An 18566-nucleotide genomic window follows, 5' to 3' on the forward strand; every position below is an offset into this window, starting at 1 on the left:
CAGCATATTAGATACCATGGACTTTGTTACACCATATATAGAGGATTGGTTGGAGTGAGAAATAGGCCAATAGGTTCACTGATGAATACGACACAAAGGGAAGGCTATTTAGGCTGTCACCAATTTGCATTACTTCTGGATCAAGAGTTTCATAACTACAGAGCTTGATGCTTTGATAGATACCGGTAGGACTGATTGAAATATTAATGCGTATAACAATTTAAAATATGAGACTCCAGTCTTAATACTATGTGACTTGATGTTACGACTGGTGTAAATTATTAATGGACATAAATAAAATTATATATGTTGTGTCTTGGTGCAGGCGTGTGTGCAGCAGGAGGGAGGAAGGGATTTATATTTTTAAACCTGCCCTACTCTAAACAAATTTCTGTTTTTTGTTTTTTTATATATATGTTACTCACGACTTGCAGGTGTCAGATTTTAATGGATATTAATATACAAGACACACAAGAGGTCAACATTTTTTTATGTCTATGGGGCTTGACCTTGTTGTATATACCATTGGTGTAAGGTATTAATGGACATAAATATAGAAGTCGAATTTAACAACAATGTAACTTGATGATGTAATTCATACACATACGATTGGTGTATACTATTAATGGACAAAAATACACGACACAAACTTGAGTTCAAAGTCAGAGGTCAACAGTTTTATATCAATTGGGCTTGACGTTTCACTGGTGTAGGGTATTAATAGTTATAAATATGTGCTAGAGGTCAAGGTTAGAGGTCGACAGTTTTATATATTCAGAGCTTGACGTTGTGATACATGATTGCTATAAGGAATTAGTGTACACAAATATATACATATACGAGACATGCAAGAGTTCATGGTCAGATGTCAATAGTTTTATATCTGTGGAACTTAAGGTTATGATACATTTCACTGGTGTAAGGTATTAAAGGACATAAATATGTGCTAGAGGTCAAGGTTAGAGGTCAACAGTTTTATATATTCAGAGCTTGACGTTATGATACATAGGTACTGCTGTAAGGAATTAATGAATACAAATATATATGAGACAAACTAGAGTTCAAGGTCAGAGGTCAACAGTTTTATATCTAAGGGGCTTGATGTTATAATACACATGACTGGTGTAAGGTATCACTAAATATAAATATGTGAGACACTCCATGTTATATTTATGGGTCTTGACATTATGATTCCTATTCATGACTGGTATACTGTACTAATGAACATAAATACACAAGACGTCAAATTTCAAGGTCAATGGTCAAGTTTTATATCTATGACACTTCATATTATGATTTATATTCTTGACTGGTAAAAGGTATTAATGACAATATGCAAGACACACTAGAATCCAAGATCAGTGGTGAAGTGTTACGTCTATGGGGCTTGACGTTATGATTTATATTCCTGACTGGTATAAGGTACTGATGAATATAAATATTTGAGACACACTAGTGTTCAAGGTCAGTGGTGAAGTGTTATGTCTATGACGTTTGACATTATGATTTATATTCCTGACTGATATAAGGTAATGATGAATATAAATATTTAAAACATGCTGGAGGTCAAGAACAATGTCAGTGGCTGCTCATGATGACTGGTGTTCAGTAATAATGGACATAAATAAATGAGACACGCCAGGGGTCAAGGTCAATGTCAGTGGCTGCTCATGATGCTGAGCTCCTCCTGCTCCTGCCGGTCTGACATGGCCGACACGAGTTTGCCGAGGTATTTACTGAACTCCTTCTGGACTGCCTCGGCATCCTCCTCAATGTTCGTGTGGATCACAGGCACCTTACTCAGACTGGGTGCTGCAGAGTCAGAAAACAAAACGTATTATAGGATGTGTAGTCAAAAAAAAAAAAAAAAAAAAAAAAGAAGAAGAAGAAAAAAACATGTATTTTTCAAGACAGAAGCAAATCTTTGTTTAATATCAGCTCAGCACATTTTAAATTACTGCTATTTGGTGTCTAACATAATTGGTGTGTAACAATGTTTAATTTAATATTTGGCCAAAAGAGTAAGAGGAAATCTGCTGCAATGATATATATATATTTTGTTTTTTTATAAATTAAACATGCTTCTCCAAAAATATATATTGAGAAAAACAGAAATTTGCTTGAGCAGGGAATGATTTCAGCCAAAAACCATGGGATAATTTTCGAAACATGTTAAAGGAGAGGACAATTAAGGCATTTGGCCTGGTATGCATATTCAACGATATAAAATGCACATTATTGCTTAATATCTACACGTATAATCGCATAGTTAATTAATAAAACGGTTAAATGTGACGACTATTATATATAACGGGCGCAGCCATTTTGTACCATCTCAGTGAGTACGCCCTCTGGCGAGCTGGTGGTTACGTAATACTTAACGCGTCACGTCAGGAATGAGCCTTAGAACTAGAGAAACACAATCTACCTGGTTTTTGCGGGATGATAAATAGTCATACATTGCAATGTTCTGTAATAATACACATCCCAGTAAGCCAACAGTAAGTATATCCAGCACTATATATATTATTTTTTAATACAAAATAAAATACCATTGTCAAAGTGGCTACACAACAAGTCGAAACAATTAACAATGTTTTTCCTATGCATTAACCTACGTACTGAAATGATACACGGAGTGTTTTCTTAGTTAATTGGTCTATGCTGTTAGTTGCTTCTATCTGTGATTTCTGATTGGCAGGTGTGTATTTGATTGGTAACCAGACGAGCCAATTAATTGATGCTGTCTAGACACAAAAATACATACCGGTATTGTGGAATATTACCTGTCGCCCCTAAAATTGTAATGGACATGGTTTATTACTGCAAATAGTTCTGTAAAACTATTGATTAAGTAGACTTTTCCATCTACAACCACAGAACTGACCAATTACTTAGTCCCAAAGAAAAGAAAATTATCACTTGGGTATCGTGGGTTGTCGTTTTTGCTCCAATGTAGCATATCAATAGGCGTAATAGTGTACATTTTTCCTTTGGATTATTAAAGAGAGAAAAATACTATATCCCCATTTTGTTCCGTTAATGCAACTTGAAATATATTTAGTTAAATAGTTTATTATATTATTACGTCATTTATGCTGTTTTACAAGTCAGGTTGATCAAAGAGAAGGGCCTTGTCGAAAATTACTGCTTTTGTTTACATTGTACATACAGGAGATGGTCAGGAGCTGACGTCACTTCGCCCCAAGCTATCCAACCAGACATCACAAAAACGAAACAAAATGGCTGCCCCCAGTTAGCAGGAATAATCATGTTTTTTTTATTAACTCTAAAATTACGCGTTTTTCATTTGCTAAAGTGTCAGTATGTGTTGGTGGTCCGGGTATGCATCTTTCCAACACATAAGGCTCTTGTTGGAGTTGACCCTACCTTTAAATGATGGAAGGGAAATAACTCTAAAATTACGCATTTTTCATTTGTTAAAGTGTCAGTATGTGTTGGTGGTCCGGGTATGCATCTTTCCAACACATAAGGCTCTTGTTTGAATTGACCCTACCTTTAAGTGATGGAAGGGAAATAACTCTGAAATTACTCTTTTTTTTCATTTGGTAAAATGGTCGAGCAAACATGCTTAAATTCATTAATCATAAAATAGTAAAAGAACATTTACATACCAACAACAGCTACAACTGACGAAAAATTCTTAAATAGAGATTAAATTAAATTTTACATGGAACACAATTCTTTTAAAACAGTTAAACTTATATACATATATAGAAGTAACATTGTTTGGATTTATCTACCTGTAAGAGTAAATCACTTAAATCTTACACTGTTCTGAGATTGCTGCCATTGTTAAGATGTACTAGTAGCACTTAATTTTTATAAATGAATATAATCATGTTTTTCATATGTACAAAATTACTGGGAGGTAAAACGCAGTTTGGGTACTGCAAACATTGAGATAACCAGAAAATATTGTATATACAGACACTCATACATGGGCATACATAGGATTTTGAAAAGGGGGGTTCCAATACATAGGATTTTGAAAAGGGGGGTTCCAAAATAGATTGCAGAGATATTGGGCATATATTTCTATGTTGAGTAAATATAATAATGTCAGATATCCATGTCAGATATATTAAATTATAAAAAAAGCGATTTCAGGGGGGGGTTCGGTCGAACCCATCGAACCCCCCTATGTATGCCCATGTTATATTCTGAAAAAGAATGAATGAATGTTTAACGAAACCCCAGCACGAAAAATACATCAGCTATTGGGTGTCAAAATTCGGAAAAAGATGTAAATAATATAACATCTTCTCATTAAAAAGGCTATATTAGTCGGAAACATGTTACAATGGTAGAAAACCCCCGTGTCAGTTTCTGTATAAGCATTGTAATGTATTTATGTGTGGAACATGAAGTGAAAGGATCTACAATCCAAATAAACATATCTGTATTTGTTTAAACTGAGGTTTTAACTCACGGATCTCTGCTGCCTCGTGGTCTGGAGTGTTTGGTTTTTGGTGGGCCAGCACACAACACTGGAAGTCTCGGAGGCCCTGCTGCTCCACAAAGTAGCTATACCTGCATACACAACACCGACACTCAAGCATCACACAACAACACACACATTAAAGAGGTGGTCTCACGGTTGCATAGTGACCAATTGTTTTTATTATTATTTCCATTTTTTTAAAAATAGAGAATAACTAGTTAATGATGATGGATATCTGCTTTATTCTGTGAAGGTAAGACTGGGAATTTTCAGTTTGGTCCAATGTCATTTACTAGTTATTATCTTTATCCTGCAGACCATAAATATTATGGGCAAAAGCTGTTATTTCAGACACATTGTATGATGACCTAGAGGTCAAATGAGCAATTTTGTAATGTATCTATACGTGTGACGTCATATGAGTGACATCAAAAGTGATATCCACTAGTATACGTTTATGACTTTGCTTTAATCGGTCATCATAATCTGTCAACAGAAACAGCGGTTGCAGGATAAAATATTGTTTAATATTACTTACTACTATTTACAAATTTATATTACCGGTACTACAAAACCCACTAAAGGTGACCATCAAGTTAACTGTTTACATATGACATCACAGCTATTTTAGTCAATAGATGATGTAGATTTTCTGTGTATTTTATATTTTTCATCAAGGATTCTAGAGGAAATCACTGTTTATGCCAAGTGGCAATGCATTATAATGTTGATATTCTTAGAGTTAATTATCAAAAGATTATATGTGTGACTGATTAAATTGTGACTATCAGATGTATACGAAAATAGCCAAAAGATTATATGTGTGACTGATTAAATTGTGACTATCACAGATGTATGCGAAAATAGCCAAAAGATTATATACATGTGTGACTGATTAAATTGTGACTATCACAGATGTATGCAAAAATAGCCAAAAGATTATATGTGTGACTGATTAAATTGTGACTATCACAGATGTATACGAAAATAGCCAAATACTTCACAAGTTGCAACTTTGAGATTACACCTTCGACCAATTCGCATGGTTCCTAAAACACTGAATGTTTGCAGCTAATTACAGGTGATCAGTAATGTCACTTCACTTTCTTCCAACTTGTAGGAATATTAAAACACAATTAGATTAGTCACACAATGTTTTGAGTGACATGATGAAAGTCACCAGCACAACAAAAAGCACATGTATGCATGTATATATATATATATATATATATATATATATACACACATTTATAGCTGTAATGCTCCATCTGGATATATGGCAGAATATAAAGGTAAACCATTGTCAAAATATAACTGAAGGTGAAAAAAATATTGTAATGCAATTTTTAGTATTATAACCTTCAACTTTTTTCATACCTTTATTAAAATTGGTTAACAGTGCTATAAATATATATACATGTGACATATTATAAGAAATATGATATACACATATAGGAAACAATACTGTGATATATTGCGATACAAGCATTCTGATAATACTCATCACTAGTAGTGCACAAGCATCATGTAGGTCATTGTCCCAGCCAAGAGAGAAACATTTTAACGACATCTCAGCTAACTGTTCTGGTAATATGCAGGGCTTCTAGATTATGGTAGCCCCACTCCCATGGCTTGTGATATTCAATGTTGGACTAGTGAATAACTACTATTGTCATGCCAGACAGGGCTTCTAGATTATGGTAGCCCTACTCCCATGGCTTGTGATATTCAATGTTGGACTAGTGAATAACTACTATTGTCATGCCCAACAGCTAGTGAATATTTTGTAATATGAATATCCTGCCCCCACCCCAACCCCACAATGTTAGTGTTTTTAAGCTCTATCTCCCTCTTTAGGTGACATACATGTATCTGATTATTATTATTATTTAGTAAAATTGTATTAACTTAAAGTAAAGTAGGGCTAGTGAATTTTTTAAATCACTGATCCTATGGCTAGTGGATTTTATAAAAAATATTTATAGAAGCCCTGTAGAAGTCAAATTTCAACCAATATGAGTGAGATAAACGATATTTATGCAAATATACTGACATCACAACAAAATGCCTGCACCCATGTTAAGCAATGTTTCAGCGAGCAGCCAGCACCACCACGTGCTACTTACGTCTCTTAAATCGTGTAACACACTGGGTGGATGGTTTGTGGTGGGCAACACATACGCAATACTTGACTGCTATCCCACACTCGGACACAAAATACTTTGCCCTAAAACATATATCACAGGTCATCTAGTCCGTTTAACATATTGTAATGTATTGAAAAAAAAAAGGTTTAGTCATAAACATTTCACTTTTTAAAACTAACTATTTATGTCTAAACAGGCAGAAAATAAGTCAAGCCCTCCCCCCACCCCCAACATCCCTTTTCTTTCATCACCCCCTTCCCCCTTTTTATCTTTCACATCACCGTTTACATTTACTCGATGCCCCATAACATGTAAAAGACAGTGTAGGTCCCCCCACCTCCCCCGATATAAAAACCTGGCTATGCAAATGGAAATACTGGTAAGCAATGTCTTTATTTCATACCAAGTTGTAATGTGGGATTGAATGTCTGTAGTGTTGAATGTGCTGCCTATATGTTCCGAGTCAACTTCTGACAATATGAACTGATTTTTAATGCAATGATTATTTCTTGTTGCTATCAATGTGATCCTTTATTTCTTTCCATCAGTATATGTATAGGTTACCACCTGTATAAAATACATTTCTAGCAATCTGTAAGTTGCTAGACATTTATCAAGTTTACAACTCTCATTAATTTTACTACACAATCTCTTTACACACACTAATACATGACGACAGGTATCAGTGCATGTTTTATCTCCATTATTCATCCATATCACTCTTCGTATTGTATACTTGCATGTGCAACCTCTCAAATGGCAGGATTGTTTCAACAATGTTGCTTGTGCTGGTAAAATGTTACCTAACCTATTTAATATTTGCCCGTTACATATATGTGTATTTATGTATTGCTTGAAGTGTATATCCGTTTTTTGTTTCTGTGTTTTTTTACACTATCACTGTTCTACAATGAAAGAATATAGACACAATTGAAATACAAACAACCATAATGTAGGGTGAATATAACAAAATGTTTATTACCATAATATTACTGTAGGTATCTTATTATCACTGCCAAATCGGCATACACTAGGCATACTTCAGTTATGGTACTAAGCATTATTTGAATAAAACACTTGACATCACCTACTAATGAAAACAAGAGTACCGGTGATGTACAGGTTGCTAGTCACTTTGTACCATGGTCATTTCGTACCAAAGTCATTTCATACCTAATGTGGTTGTTTCGTACCCTGGTCATTTCGTACCATTGCAAAAAGTCATTTCGTACACTAGTCATTTCGTACCTTGGTCATTTCGTACCATAACTGAAAGTCATATCGTACCCTGGCATAACAATTTATAACAATCACCCTGGTAGTGTCTTTTACAAAATAACATTAAATTACACATTTGTGCTTCATTTAAGGAATATTTTATCAGCAAAAGACTAAATATTATTGCCACTTTGTATAATTTTTGTTTATGCTATTGCAAGCTAAAATGAGGTCTGACTGCATACATGTATAACTTTTTTTTTTTTCCTTATGCAAAATTTTAACAGATATGGAAATAACAGTTGACAGGTATTATGGTTATCGATAACGATATGCTGCACAACAACTTGTTCTGATTTTTAAACTGTCCAAATATTGTATAAAAAAACAAACCCCACTGCTTTTATGCTATAGTCGATTTGTTTTCTATATACTGGTATGAAATGACTAGGGTACGAAATGACTAGGGTACGAAATGACTTGGGTACGAATTGACTGGGGTACGAAATAACTTTTCACAATGGTACGAAATGACTAGGGTACGAAATGACTTATTGCAATGGTACGAAATGACAATGGTACGAAATGACCAAGGTACGAAATGATTAGGGTACGAAATGACCAGGCAGCACAGTACAAAATGGATGGTACGATATGACCTGGGTACGAAGTGACTATGATTTGATGTACATGATGGTCCTGTATGGATCTGTAACCAAAATATGGTCTAGACAAAGATTTACTGTTATGTGCAGTAGACCGTGAAACATAGGTCACAGTGACCTAGTCATAGAACGCGACACACCACCATCCCAAGTTGTTCCTACATGTGAGGTTTGATGGTCCTGCATGCATCTGTATGCAAGATATGGTCCAGACAAAAGTTAACAGACGGACTTACGGAAAACATGATACCATAATACGACCTATCTTAGAGGGGTGTATAAAGAACCCTGTCTGGCTGATGTAATATGATTTAATCTACTGCACTCACCACATATCTAACTGTCTGCCATGACTGGCTTGGTCTGGGTTGTATACAAACACCGCTCCCACCGAGTCTCGGGCTATGGCTGGCCAGCAAGCCTCAAACCTAGCAAAGTAAAACAAGAAAGAAATGTTTTATTTAACGACGCACTCAACACATTTTTATTTACGGTTATATGGCATCAAACATATGGTTAAGGACCACACAGATTTTGAGAGGAAACCCGCTGTTGCCACATAGGCTACTCTTTTACAACAGGCAGCAAGGGATCTTTTATTTGTGCTTCCCACAGGCAGGATAGCACAAACCATGGCCTTTGTTAAACCAGTTATGGATCACTGGTCGGTGCAAGTGGTTTACACCTACCCATTGAGCCTTGTGGAGCACTCACTCAGGGTTTGGAGTCGGTATCTGGATTAAAAATCCCATGCCTCGACTGGGATCCGAACCCAGTACCTACCAGCCTGTAGACCGATGGCCTGCCACGACGCCACCGAGGCCGGTCAAAGTAAAACAAATACAACACTGACAATACATTTGTATAGCTTTTTAAATAATTTCAAAACACATAAAAGAAACATGTAATGAAGTAGATTATCAAAACATAATACAGGGCTAGCTCTGGGTCAGCAGAACATTTTGCCAAATTATCTAAAAAAACCCTTCAAAAACTGCACAAACCCAGTTATTTTCTGACAAAGTGTCAATTATTTCATGAAATTATTTTGCCAAATTATCTAAAAAAAACCTTCAAAAACTGCACAAACCCAGTTCTTTTCTGACAAAGTGTCAATTATTTCATGAAATTATTTCGCCAAATTATCTAAAAAAAACCTTCAAAAACTGCACAAACCCAGTTCTTTTCTGACAAAGTGTCAATTATTTCATGAAATTATTTCGCCAAATTATCTAAAAAAAACCTTCAAAAACTGCACAAACCCAGTTCTTTTCTGACAAAGTGTCAATTATTTCATGAAATTATTTCGCCAAATTATCTAATAAAAACCTTCAAAAACTGCACAAACCCAGTTCTTTTCTGACAAAGTGTCAATTATTTCATGAAATTATTTCGCCAAATTATCTAAAAAAAACCTTCAAAAAACTGCACAAACCCAGTTATTTTCTGACAAAGTGTCAATTATTTCATGAAATTATTTCACCAAATTATCTTAAAAAACCCTTCAAAAAACTGCACAAACCCAGTTATTTTCTGACAAAGTGTCAATTATTTCATGAAATTATTTCGCCAAATTATCTAAAAGCCCTTCAAAAAACCCTTTAAAAAATGCACAAACCCAGTTATTTTCTGACAAAATGTCAATTATTTCATGAAATTATTTCGCCAAATTATCTAAAAAAAACCCTTCAAAAACTGCAGAAACCCAGTTATTTTCTGACAAAATGTCAATTATTTCATGAAATTATTTCGACAAAAAAAAAAAATTAGCCAATTGTTTCTAAAATTCACAATTAGCAAATTTGGCAAGTGACAGAGCTAGCCCTGATAATATAAAACTAATGTCTTGTAAATACTTCTTAGCATTATTAAAACAATAGCTAATGTAAAAATAATTTCTTGTAAAAGTTTGTTTTGTTTAACAACACCACTAGAGCACATTGATTAATATTAATCATCAGCTATTGGTTTGTCAAACATTTGATAATTCTGATGTCATCAGAGGAAACCCGCTATATTTTTCCTAATGCAGCAAGGGATCTTTTATATGCATTTTCCCAGACAGGAAAGCACATACCACAGCCTTTGACCAGTGGTTGGAAAGAAAAAAAACAATTAGTTGAATGGATCCACCAAGGTGGTTCGATCCTGCGACGCAAGCACCTCAAGTGAGTGAGCTAAATCCTGCCCTAATTTCTTGTAATTACTTTTTATCATCATTCAAACCAATTTGTACATTTACCATTTGTCTGTGTCATTGGCCATTGTATCCTTTCCTCTAAGTTTAAGAACTTAAAAAGTTGACTAAATATTTTAAACATGAAATCGTAAGAGCATCCAAGCAAGCTTACTTCTTGTCTCCACTGCAATCCCACAGTTCAACTTCCATAGGAACAGCTTTATTCCCAGCATTTGCTGTTGCCTCAAATTCAAGGATTCTACAAAATATAAAATAAATCAATGAAAATAAGCAGTTTTAAGTTCAATATGTTTTACTAACAAGTACATACATGTAGTTGTAGTTCTAAGCAGAATCAAGCATATTGTAAAGAAAACTAAATATAAAACCCTACAGTAAACACAACATTCAAGATGTACTCGGATGCAGATCCAGGATTTTGTGTAAGGGGGAGGGGGAGAATGCAGCTACTTAAATGGAAGTTGTACATTTGCGGTGAATACCAGTGTTTCCCCCAGGATTTTTGTTCCGAGGGTTGGCAGAATAGTTTGATGTAAACTGAGCCCCCAAAGCGGTTGAAAATGCTAGGGGTCTTCAGCGGCATGCTCCCCCGTAAAATTATTTTTAATTTTCAGCTTTTAGATGCATTATGGAGTACATGTGGGTGTCATGTACACTTACAGAAGGATATACTTTAAGATATATTTTAATAATAATGTTTATTAATATTAAATATTTGCATAATATCAAAACAATAATTTTAAAAGGAAGTATAAATTTATTAGACAATGCACAAACAGATAACAGTTTTCAAAATAAGCACTTGTCCGTTTGTCCCAACAATTGAAAATCTATTTGGACAAGCAAAATGTGCCTTGGTGGTTGTCCAGTGGACAAGTCGAAATTTTTAGTGCAATTTTATTTTGAGCAATCAAAAACATCATCCTGGTACTTGAATAAAACAAATCATTTATTTGGATAAGTGAAAATATTGGCAGACAAGTAGATTTCTAGATGTATTTGTCTGGTGGACTAGTGAAAAATTATTCTTATTCTACCCCCACCCCCCAATTCATGCCTGTTACTAATAGTAATAAAATTATCAATTTGTGGAAATGGAACTTTATCATCTGCATATGATTTATTAGATCTACATGTATGATGTATGCATATTTTTTCTCAAGTTTAAAAAGGTAACATTAAATCTAACAAGATTAATCAGATAGGCGTCAGTTGTTTTACCTCACTCCTTGGGTTGGATGGTAATCTCCACCAGATGTTTCGGTAGCTTCAGCGAAAAAGTTAGACAGAACAGTCTTGCCACTCTGAAAGATAAACAGTTCTACCAGTTATACTTGATAAACAGTTCTACCAGTTATACTAAATAAACAGTTCTACCAGTTATACTTGATAAACAGTTCTACCAGTTATACTTGATTATGTACAAACAAGCATGTAACATCATGTGATAGCTTCCAAAATTAAGAATATTCATCATTTATAGAATTGTTTTTTGTTATTGTTAACAACCAAATATCTGTTTAATGTTGTTGTTTTTTTAAAAATTTTAAATTAATGAAAACATTTCATTTTTAAGTAGTCAAATAAATATAAATATAAATATAACTTGCTGATGTTGCACTTTTTAGTTTTTTTTGTACATTTTGTTTTTAATGCATTAATGTTATTAATAGCTGCTGTTTAGCTCAGTAAAATAAATATAAATAACATCTAATGTGTAACATTGTACAATGAAATGCTACTAAACGAAATAAGGTAATACACAGAAATATGAACAATACCTACAAAAATTAAGACTTTTCTATGAAAATAAAGACCTAAACGACATTTGAGCAGCTGACTGTAAGCACAGTTATATTTCCTCCTAAATCATGTTTTCTATAATTTCTTACCTCACAGGGTCCTAACATGAGAACTTTAACTTTTTGCATGTTATTTACTTTTGAGAGAAAACAAGACTCAGGAATCTGGATCAACACCTGGACTGGTTCACCATACCCAGAATGAATAGTGTGATATTGAGGTTTTGTTGAGCGTAACGGGAAACAATGTACAGTGCGTTATTTCGTCCCAAGACTCAACATACCTATTCATTTTAGCCCGATAAATGCTGTCCGTAAATATTAAATGTTTATATAACAGGTACTAATCTAGCACTAAACGATAATTACAATTTGAAAATGTTTCTTTCTTCGTTAATAAATTAAAATATATAGACAATTTTGTAGCAGAATTGCATAAACATCGGAAGCGGCGAGGTGGGAAAGCGGGTGTGTGTGTTGTGTGTTGTGTGTGTGTGTGTGTGTGTGTGTGTGTGTGTGTGTGTGTGTGTGTGTGTGTGTGTGTGTTAACTGAAGAAAATATCTATAGACCCTATTTTTTAAATCATTCCAGTTTTTTGTTTTTAAAAACTACCCCTCCACAAACCCCCCCCCCCCAAAAGCCATACCACAACACACACGCACACGCACATGCACACACACACACACACACACACACACACACACACACACACACACACACACACACACACACACACACACACAGGCCCTAAAACCTATCCTAAAAGCTTTAAAAAACCCCGAACAAACACGAAAACTAACAAAAAAACAACAACAAACAAACAAAAACAACACACAACGACCTAAATTTGTATACAACTATGTTCTGTAACAAAGCGACATAGGGCGAAATGACTCTTGGCAAATATAACTGAGGGCAAAACGACCCAGCACTATGGAATGTCAATAAATGCCAAAATACAATTAAAACCTACTATGAGAATGCCGACATAAACGTACGAGACCGGGAGGGGGTGGGGGAACAACTGCTCCCCCCCCCCCCCCCCCAGTGCTGGAGCAAATCCTCAAATTCGGGCAAAAATTATAGCGATATTCGGGAACATTGTGCTAACCTAAGAAGAAGAAGAAGTTTGTTTTATTTAACGACGCCACTAGAGCACATTGATTTTTTATCTTATCATCGGCTATTGGACGTCAAACATTTGGTCATTCTGACACTGTTTTTAGAGGAAACCCGCTGTCGCCACATAGACTACTCTTTTACGACAGGCAGCAAGGGATCTTTTATTTGCACTTCCCACAGGCAGGATAGCACAAACCATGGCCTTTGTTGAACCAGTGATGGATCACTGGTCGGTGCAAGTGGTTTACACCTACCCATTGAGCCTTGCGGAGCACTCACTCAGGGTTTGGAGTCGGTATCTGGATTAAAAATCCCATGCCTCGACTGGGATCCGAACCCAGTACCTACCAGCCTGTAGACCGATGGCCTAACCACGACGCCACTGAGGCCGGTGCTAATAGAATAAAATGGGAGCCCGTACGCCTAATGAATGTCAATATTAGTTACTTAATTATGATTATATGCATATACATGTAATTTCAAGTAAAGAATTAACTAGCATATGGTTCCATACCGAGATTTTATTTATTTATTATTTTTTGGTTGTTGATGGGATGAAACATTGGTTTCCTATTTATATATTTATGATTACTTGACCTTCCCGTGTAAATGCTATACGGTACTCAGAGCCGTAGCTAGGATTTTTTTTTTGGTGGGGGGGGGGGGGGGGGGGGGGCAACTGAGTAGTTACTAGTTTAAAACTCCTTAAACGGTTAAGAAGAGAATTTTCTTTAAAGGGACATTCCTGAGTTTGCTGCAATTTTTAAGATGTTACTGACTAACAGATACTTTTTAACGATTGTAATTGCATATCAAATATATGTTTCTGCATAAAATATTAGTGGTTATATATTAAACATGTTTCTGATCGTTCTAATATTTGTACTAGGTTAAATTTCAGTTTATTTCTTAAAATATATTATTTTCGGTAGTACGGAATTATTTGAAGACAAAATCTAGTTTGTACTTCTTACAAATATTAAGACGACCAGAAACACATTGCATATACAGACACTGATATTCTGAACAAGAATTTAATCGTAGAAATGTTTTTTCGGGGGGGGGGGGGGCAACTGCCCCCTCCTCCCGCTACCTACGGCCATACTACTGAAATGAAACCAATGCATCAACATTCTCCAAGCTTTCAGTTCTCATTACCTCTATAGTAATAAATGTGGGAAAAGCAAAACTGTGTTAAATGCGTTATCCTGTTTTTCGGAAGGACCGATAAAAAAGCATTTATCATGAATGAGAAAGAATATTTGATGTGGGATGAACTAACATCTAATTTATCTCAGATTTATTGTCCTTTATCAGATCTGTGTCACAGTTATTGTGCTTTAAAAGTTACTGGTTATAAAACATATACACATAATCTAAGCGGGTTTCCTATGGTTTGACTATGGTGATCTGCCCAAGACCTTCAATACAGGAATTCGAGCTGCATGCCAGTGACATCACGTTTAAACATTAATTAGATATAAGCATGAATCTCAACAACAACCACCACCAACATCACCACGTCATCATCACCATTATCATCATGAGCAGCAGTAGATAAAACACGTATTATAAACAAATACTCAAAACGATTAGCGATTACACCATAGGGTTTGAGGTTGTTATTTACTGGCTTCGCATCCCAGAACCAGCTCTCATCCAGAGTAGGGGCAGAACGTAGTATGGCGGTATTTAAAGCCTCGCTTAATGCATGGTCGGTTTGGGATCGATCCCCGTCGATGTCCTCATTGGGTTACCTCTCGTTCCAGCCAGTGCACCACGGCTGGTATATTAAAGGCCGTGGTATGTGCTATCCAGTCTGTGGGATGGTGCATATAAAAGATCCCTTGCTACTAATGGAAAAAGGTAGCGGGTTTCCTCTCTAAGACTGTCAAAATTATCAAATGTTCGACATCCAGTAGCTGATAATCCAAAAAGCAATGTGCTCTAGTAGTGTCGTTAAACAAGCAAACTTTAACTCTGTGTGTGTGTGTGAGAGAGAGAGAGAGAGAGAGAGAGAGAGAGAGAGAGAGAGAGAGAGAGAGAGAGAGAGAGAGAGAGAGAGAGAGAATGTTTGTGACGGGGGACATGGGAGGAGATCACTTTCATGTACCCGGCTAAGACCGCAGGTGTAACTTGAACTCTTGACCAGTGGTTTGTCTAATTGAATTTAATTCAAGCGTGAAAGGACAGCTTCGTACTGTTAACATTGGATTATGTCGAACGTGTTCAATGGTGCAGTGCAATAGTACATTTCGAAACAGATAACAGTTACTTTCTTCACGGCGGGATGGTCAGCCGATATAAGTGCTGTACACACGTATAAAATATAGCTGATATGACATGCACGTTCAACAGGTAAGGTTTATTTGGACACATTTCTGTAAGCTTAAAAACTTAATCGATCTATGTTCATTGCTGTATGCTCTCCAATGCAATAATAGCCTCATCAATTATCACTGAGCACGTGAATGACATGTCATTGTTATTTACTGATGACCTAGCCTACATTTTGTGAACCATGAATGCAGTTTGCAGATTACTTTCTGTGTCAATACCCTCAATTTGGGACTCTTGCACTTGGTCATATGCCAGGGTGGGCAGGATATTTGTGGGTGGGTGTACCTGCTTTGTGGGTGGACGGGTGGGGAGCGAGATTGTTAGTAATAATAGTTATTTTGCTTCATGAATCTGCCTCTTATTTTATCCCATGCATACAATGTTACATGCTTTAAATAAACTTTATGTACGAATTGAGTACCCCCCTTGTGCTCACATTTGGAGCAATCCTTTTACACGCAACCATGCTACTTTATATAATATTACGACGACTACACATTTACTAACACAAAGCACGTGGTCTTACGACAGACTCCCATTTTTGTTGGAAGAAGACTGATAGAGGATTCCAAACGAATTTCAGGCACGTCTTTTTAGGCGGTGAGGAGAATGGCACTGCTAATCCCGAACTCTGACCGATAGATCCTGAACACCCAGTTGAAAAATCAATATGTCGCCCCCTCCCCCCGGAGTTGCTGTCACATGCCCGCTGGAACGCTGTTTCTGGAGGGGTGGGTACAGCCTCGGGGAACGAGGGGACAAACCATATTATGATCTTCATTTATATAGAATAGGACGGAAAAACTACTCTCTTTTTTTCGAGTAAGGGACCTGTGCCCACCTCCACTCCCCGGTTTTTACTGGCCTATGTCAGCTTCCGACGTGTGTGCCAGGTGTTCCTTTGTACCTGATTAAGACTTTAATATGCACTGAACATTTTGTGACAGGACAGTAGGCAATGGATCATAATACCTGTAATAATACCTGTAATGACACCTGTAATGTTAAATAACACCTGTACACAGTGTCACATTTCCAGGTGTGTAGAGTCTCACTGTCAGGTATCGATTGGTTGTCTTAACAATGAATAATAACGAAATAACAGATCTCTGTCCTAAGTAAGTTTAGTAGGTGGTGTTATGTTGACATGTTTTCCCGTTATAACATTTGATCATTAAACATCGATTATCGGCATTGGTGGTGTAATGGTTAAGCCATATCACCGGACTTGAGGCTGATAGGTACTGGGTTCACATCCCGGTATTGGGTCCCATCCAAAGCGAGTTTAACGAATCAGTACGTAGGCCACTACACTGAATTCTTGCTCACGACTCCCCCCACACACCATCCCGCTCACACGCATGGGGGGGGGGGGGGACGTAGTCCACTGGTAAGACGCTCGCTCGATGCGCGGTCGGCGGTCGGCGGTCGGCGTGGGATCGATTGGGCTATTTCTCGTTCCAGCCAGTGCACCACAACTGGTATATCAAAGGCCGTGATATGTAGTACCTTGTCTGTGGGATGGTGCATATAAAAGATCCCTTGCTGCTGATCGAAATGAGTAGCCCATGAAGTGGCGACAGCGGGTTTCCTCTCTCAATATCTGTGTGGCCCTTAACCATATGTCTGATGTCATATAACCCTTGAGTGCGTCGTTAAATAAAACATTTCTCACCCTCCCGACATGGAATCGGCCACTGGCGAAGTCAGAGACCGAGTCCAGGGTGGGCGTGCCTGAACCGAAAGGATGTGGGCACATTAATACAGTTCCCAGTTCACATTTCTTTCTTTCACACGGCTGGTATCGCTCATTCGACTTATCGCACCCCAAGCGAGCGTTCTACCATGTACCGAGCTACAACTCGCCTCCAAAATGCTTTTATAAGACACTGTCTCGCTTATCTCGGTTTTCAGAGAGCCTTTTAGTGCAAAAGACAAGCGCTGATGCAGCATTAATAATCTTCTGTTTTCTCTGTCAACAGTTCGCCATAGTTATCGCCGACATTATAATAATGTGTGATTTGTAATTAGGAGATGGATTTATAAAGTAGATAACATGTGTCCAATGTATTTGAATGTCGAGATATATTGTATAAAAAGGTATTCGAACAAAACCGCAGCAAATGCCTTAATAACTTCAATCAAGCGTATGTGCAGAGGATGGGTGGGGTGGGGGAATAGGAGTGAGGTGGCTGCGGTTGAATGTTAAAACAAATCGGTGGATCATGACCCTTCTAAAAACTACGCTCGTAAGTCTAGACCCCAATACGAATGTTCTTGCGTACACGCCTGCTAATTTGCATTGCCGTTGAGTGCAATAGTGTACAGAATAAATTATTCTAATACCATTTTAGCACCATTATACTAAACAGACGACAAAAGTAGTTTGTTTTCTTTATGGACGTAATGGTCTAGCATAACCATTAAATCCTTTACAATCTCTCTAAGCTGTATGAGATGGTAGTCTTGAAACAACTCACCAAGACTAAAAAGGAAGAATATAATCGAAACAGTCGCTACGTTTCGGGTTAAATATATCCGGCGGCTATATTGCGTCAAACTGTCGAGATAATGATGATTTCGGGAGTGGGGCAGAAGGGGCGAGC

General features: G+C 36.7%; 1 protein-coding gene across 1 annotated transcript; it reads right to left on the reverse strand.

Moving 5' to 3' along the window:
• Positions 1 to 1609: 1609 nt before the first annotated feature.
• LOC121367526 (intraflagellar transport protein 22 homolog) lies at positions 1610 to 12679 on the reverse strand. Its single transcript, XM_041491753.1, has 6 exons — positions 12588 to 12679; positions 11917 to 11999; positions 10847 to 10933; positions 8825 to 8923; positions 4454 to 4554; positions 1610 to 1812 (listed from the first exon to the last, which is right to left on the reverse strand). The coding sequence occupies exons 1-6, from the start codon at positions 12624 to 12626 to the stop codon at positions 1658 to 1660; spliced, it is 564 nt and encodes a 187-aa protein (XP_041347687.1). The 5' UTR covers positions 12627 to 12679; the 3' UTR covers positions 1610 to 1657.
• Between the last annotated feature and the right edge of the window lie 5887 nt (positions 12680 to 18566).

Source organism: Gigantopelta aegis, chromosome 3 (genome assembly GCF_016097555.1).
Source record: "Gigantopelta aegis isolate Gae_Host chromosome 3, Gae_host_genome, whole genome shotgun sequence".
Lineage (NCBI taxonomy): Eukaryota > Metazoa > Mollusca > Gastropoda > Neomphalida > Peltospiridae > Gigantopelta > Gigantopelta aegis.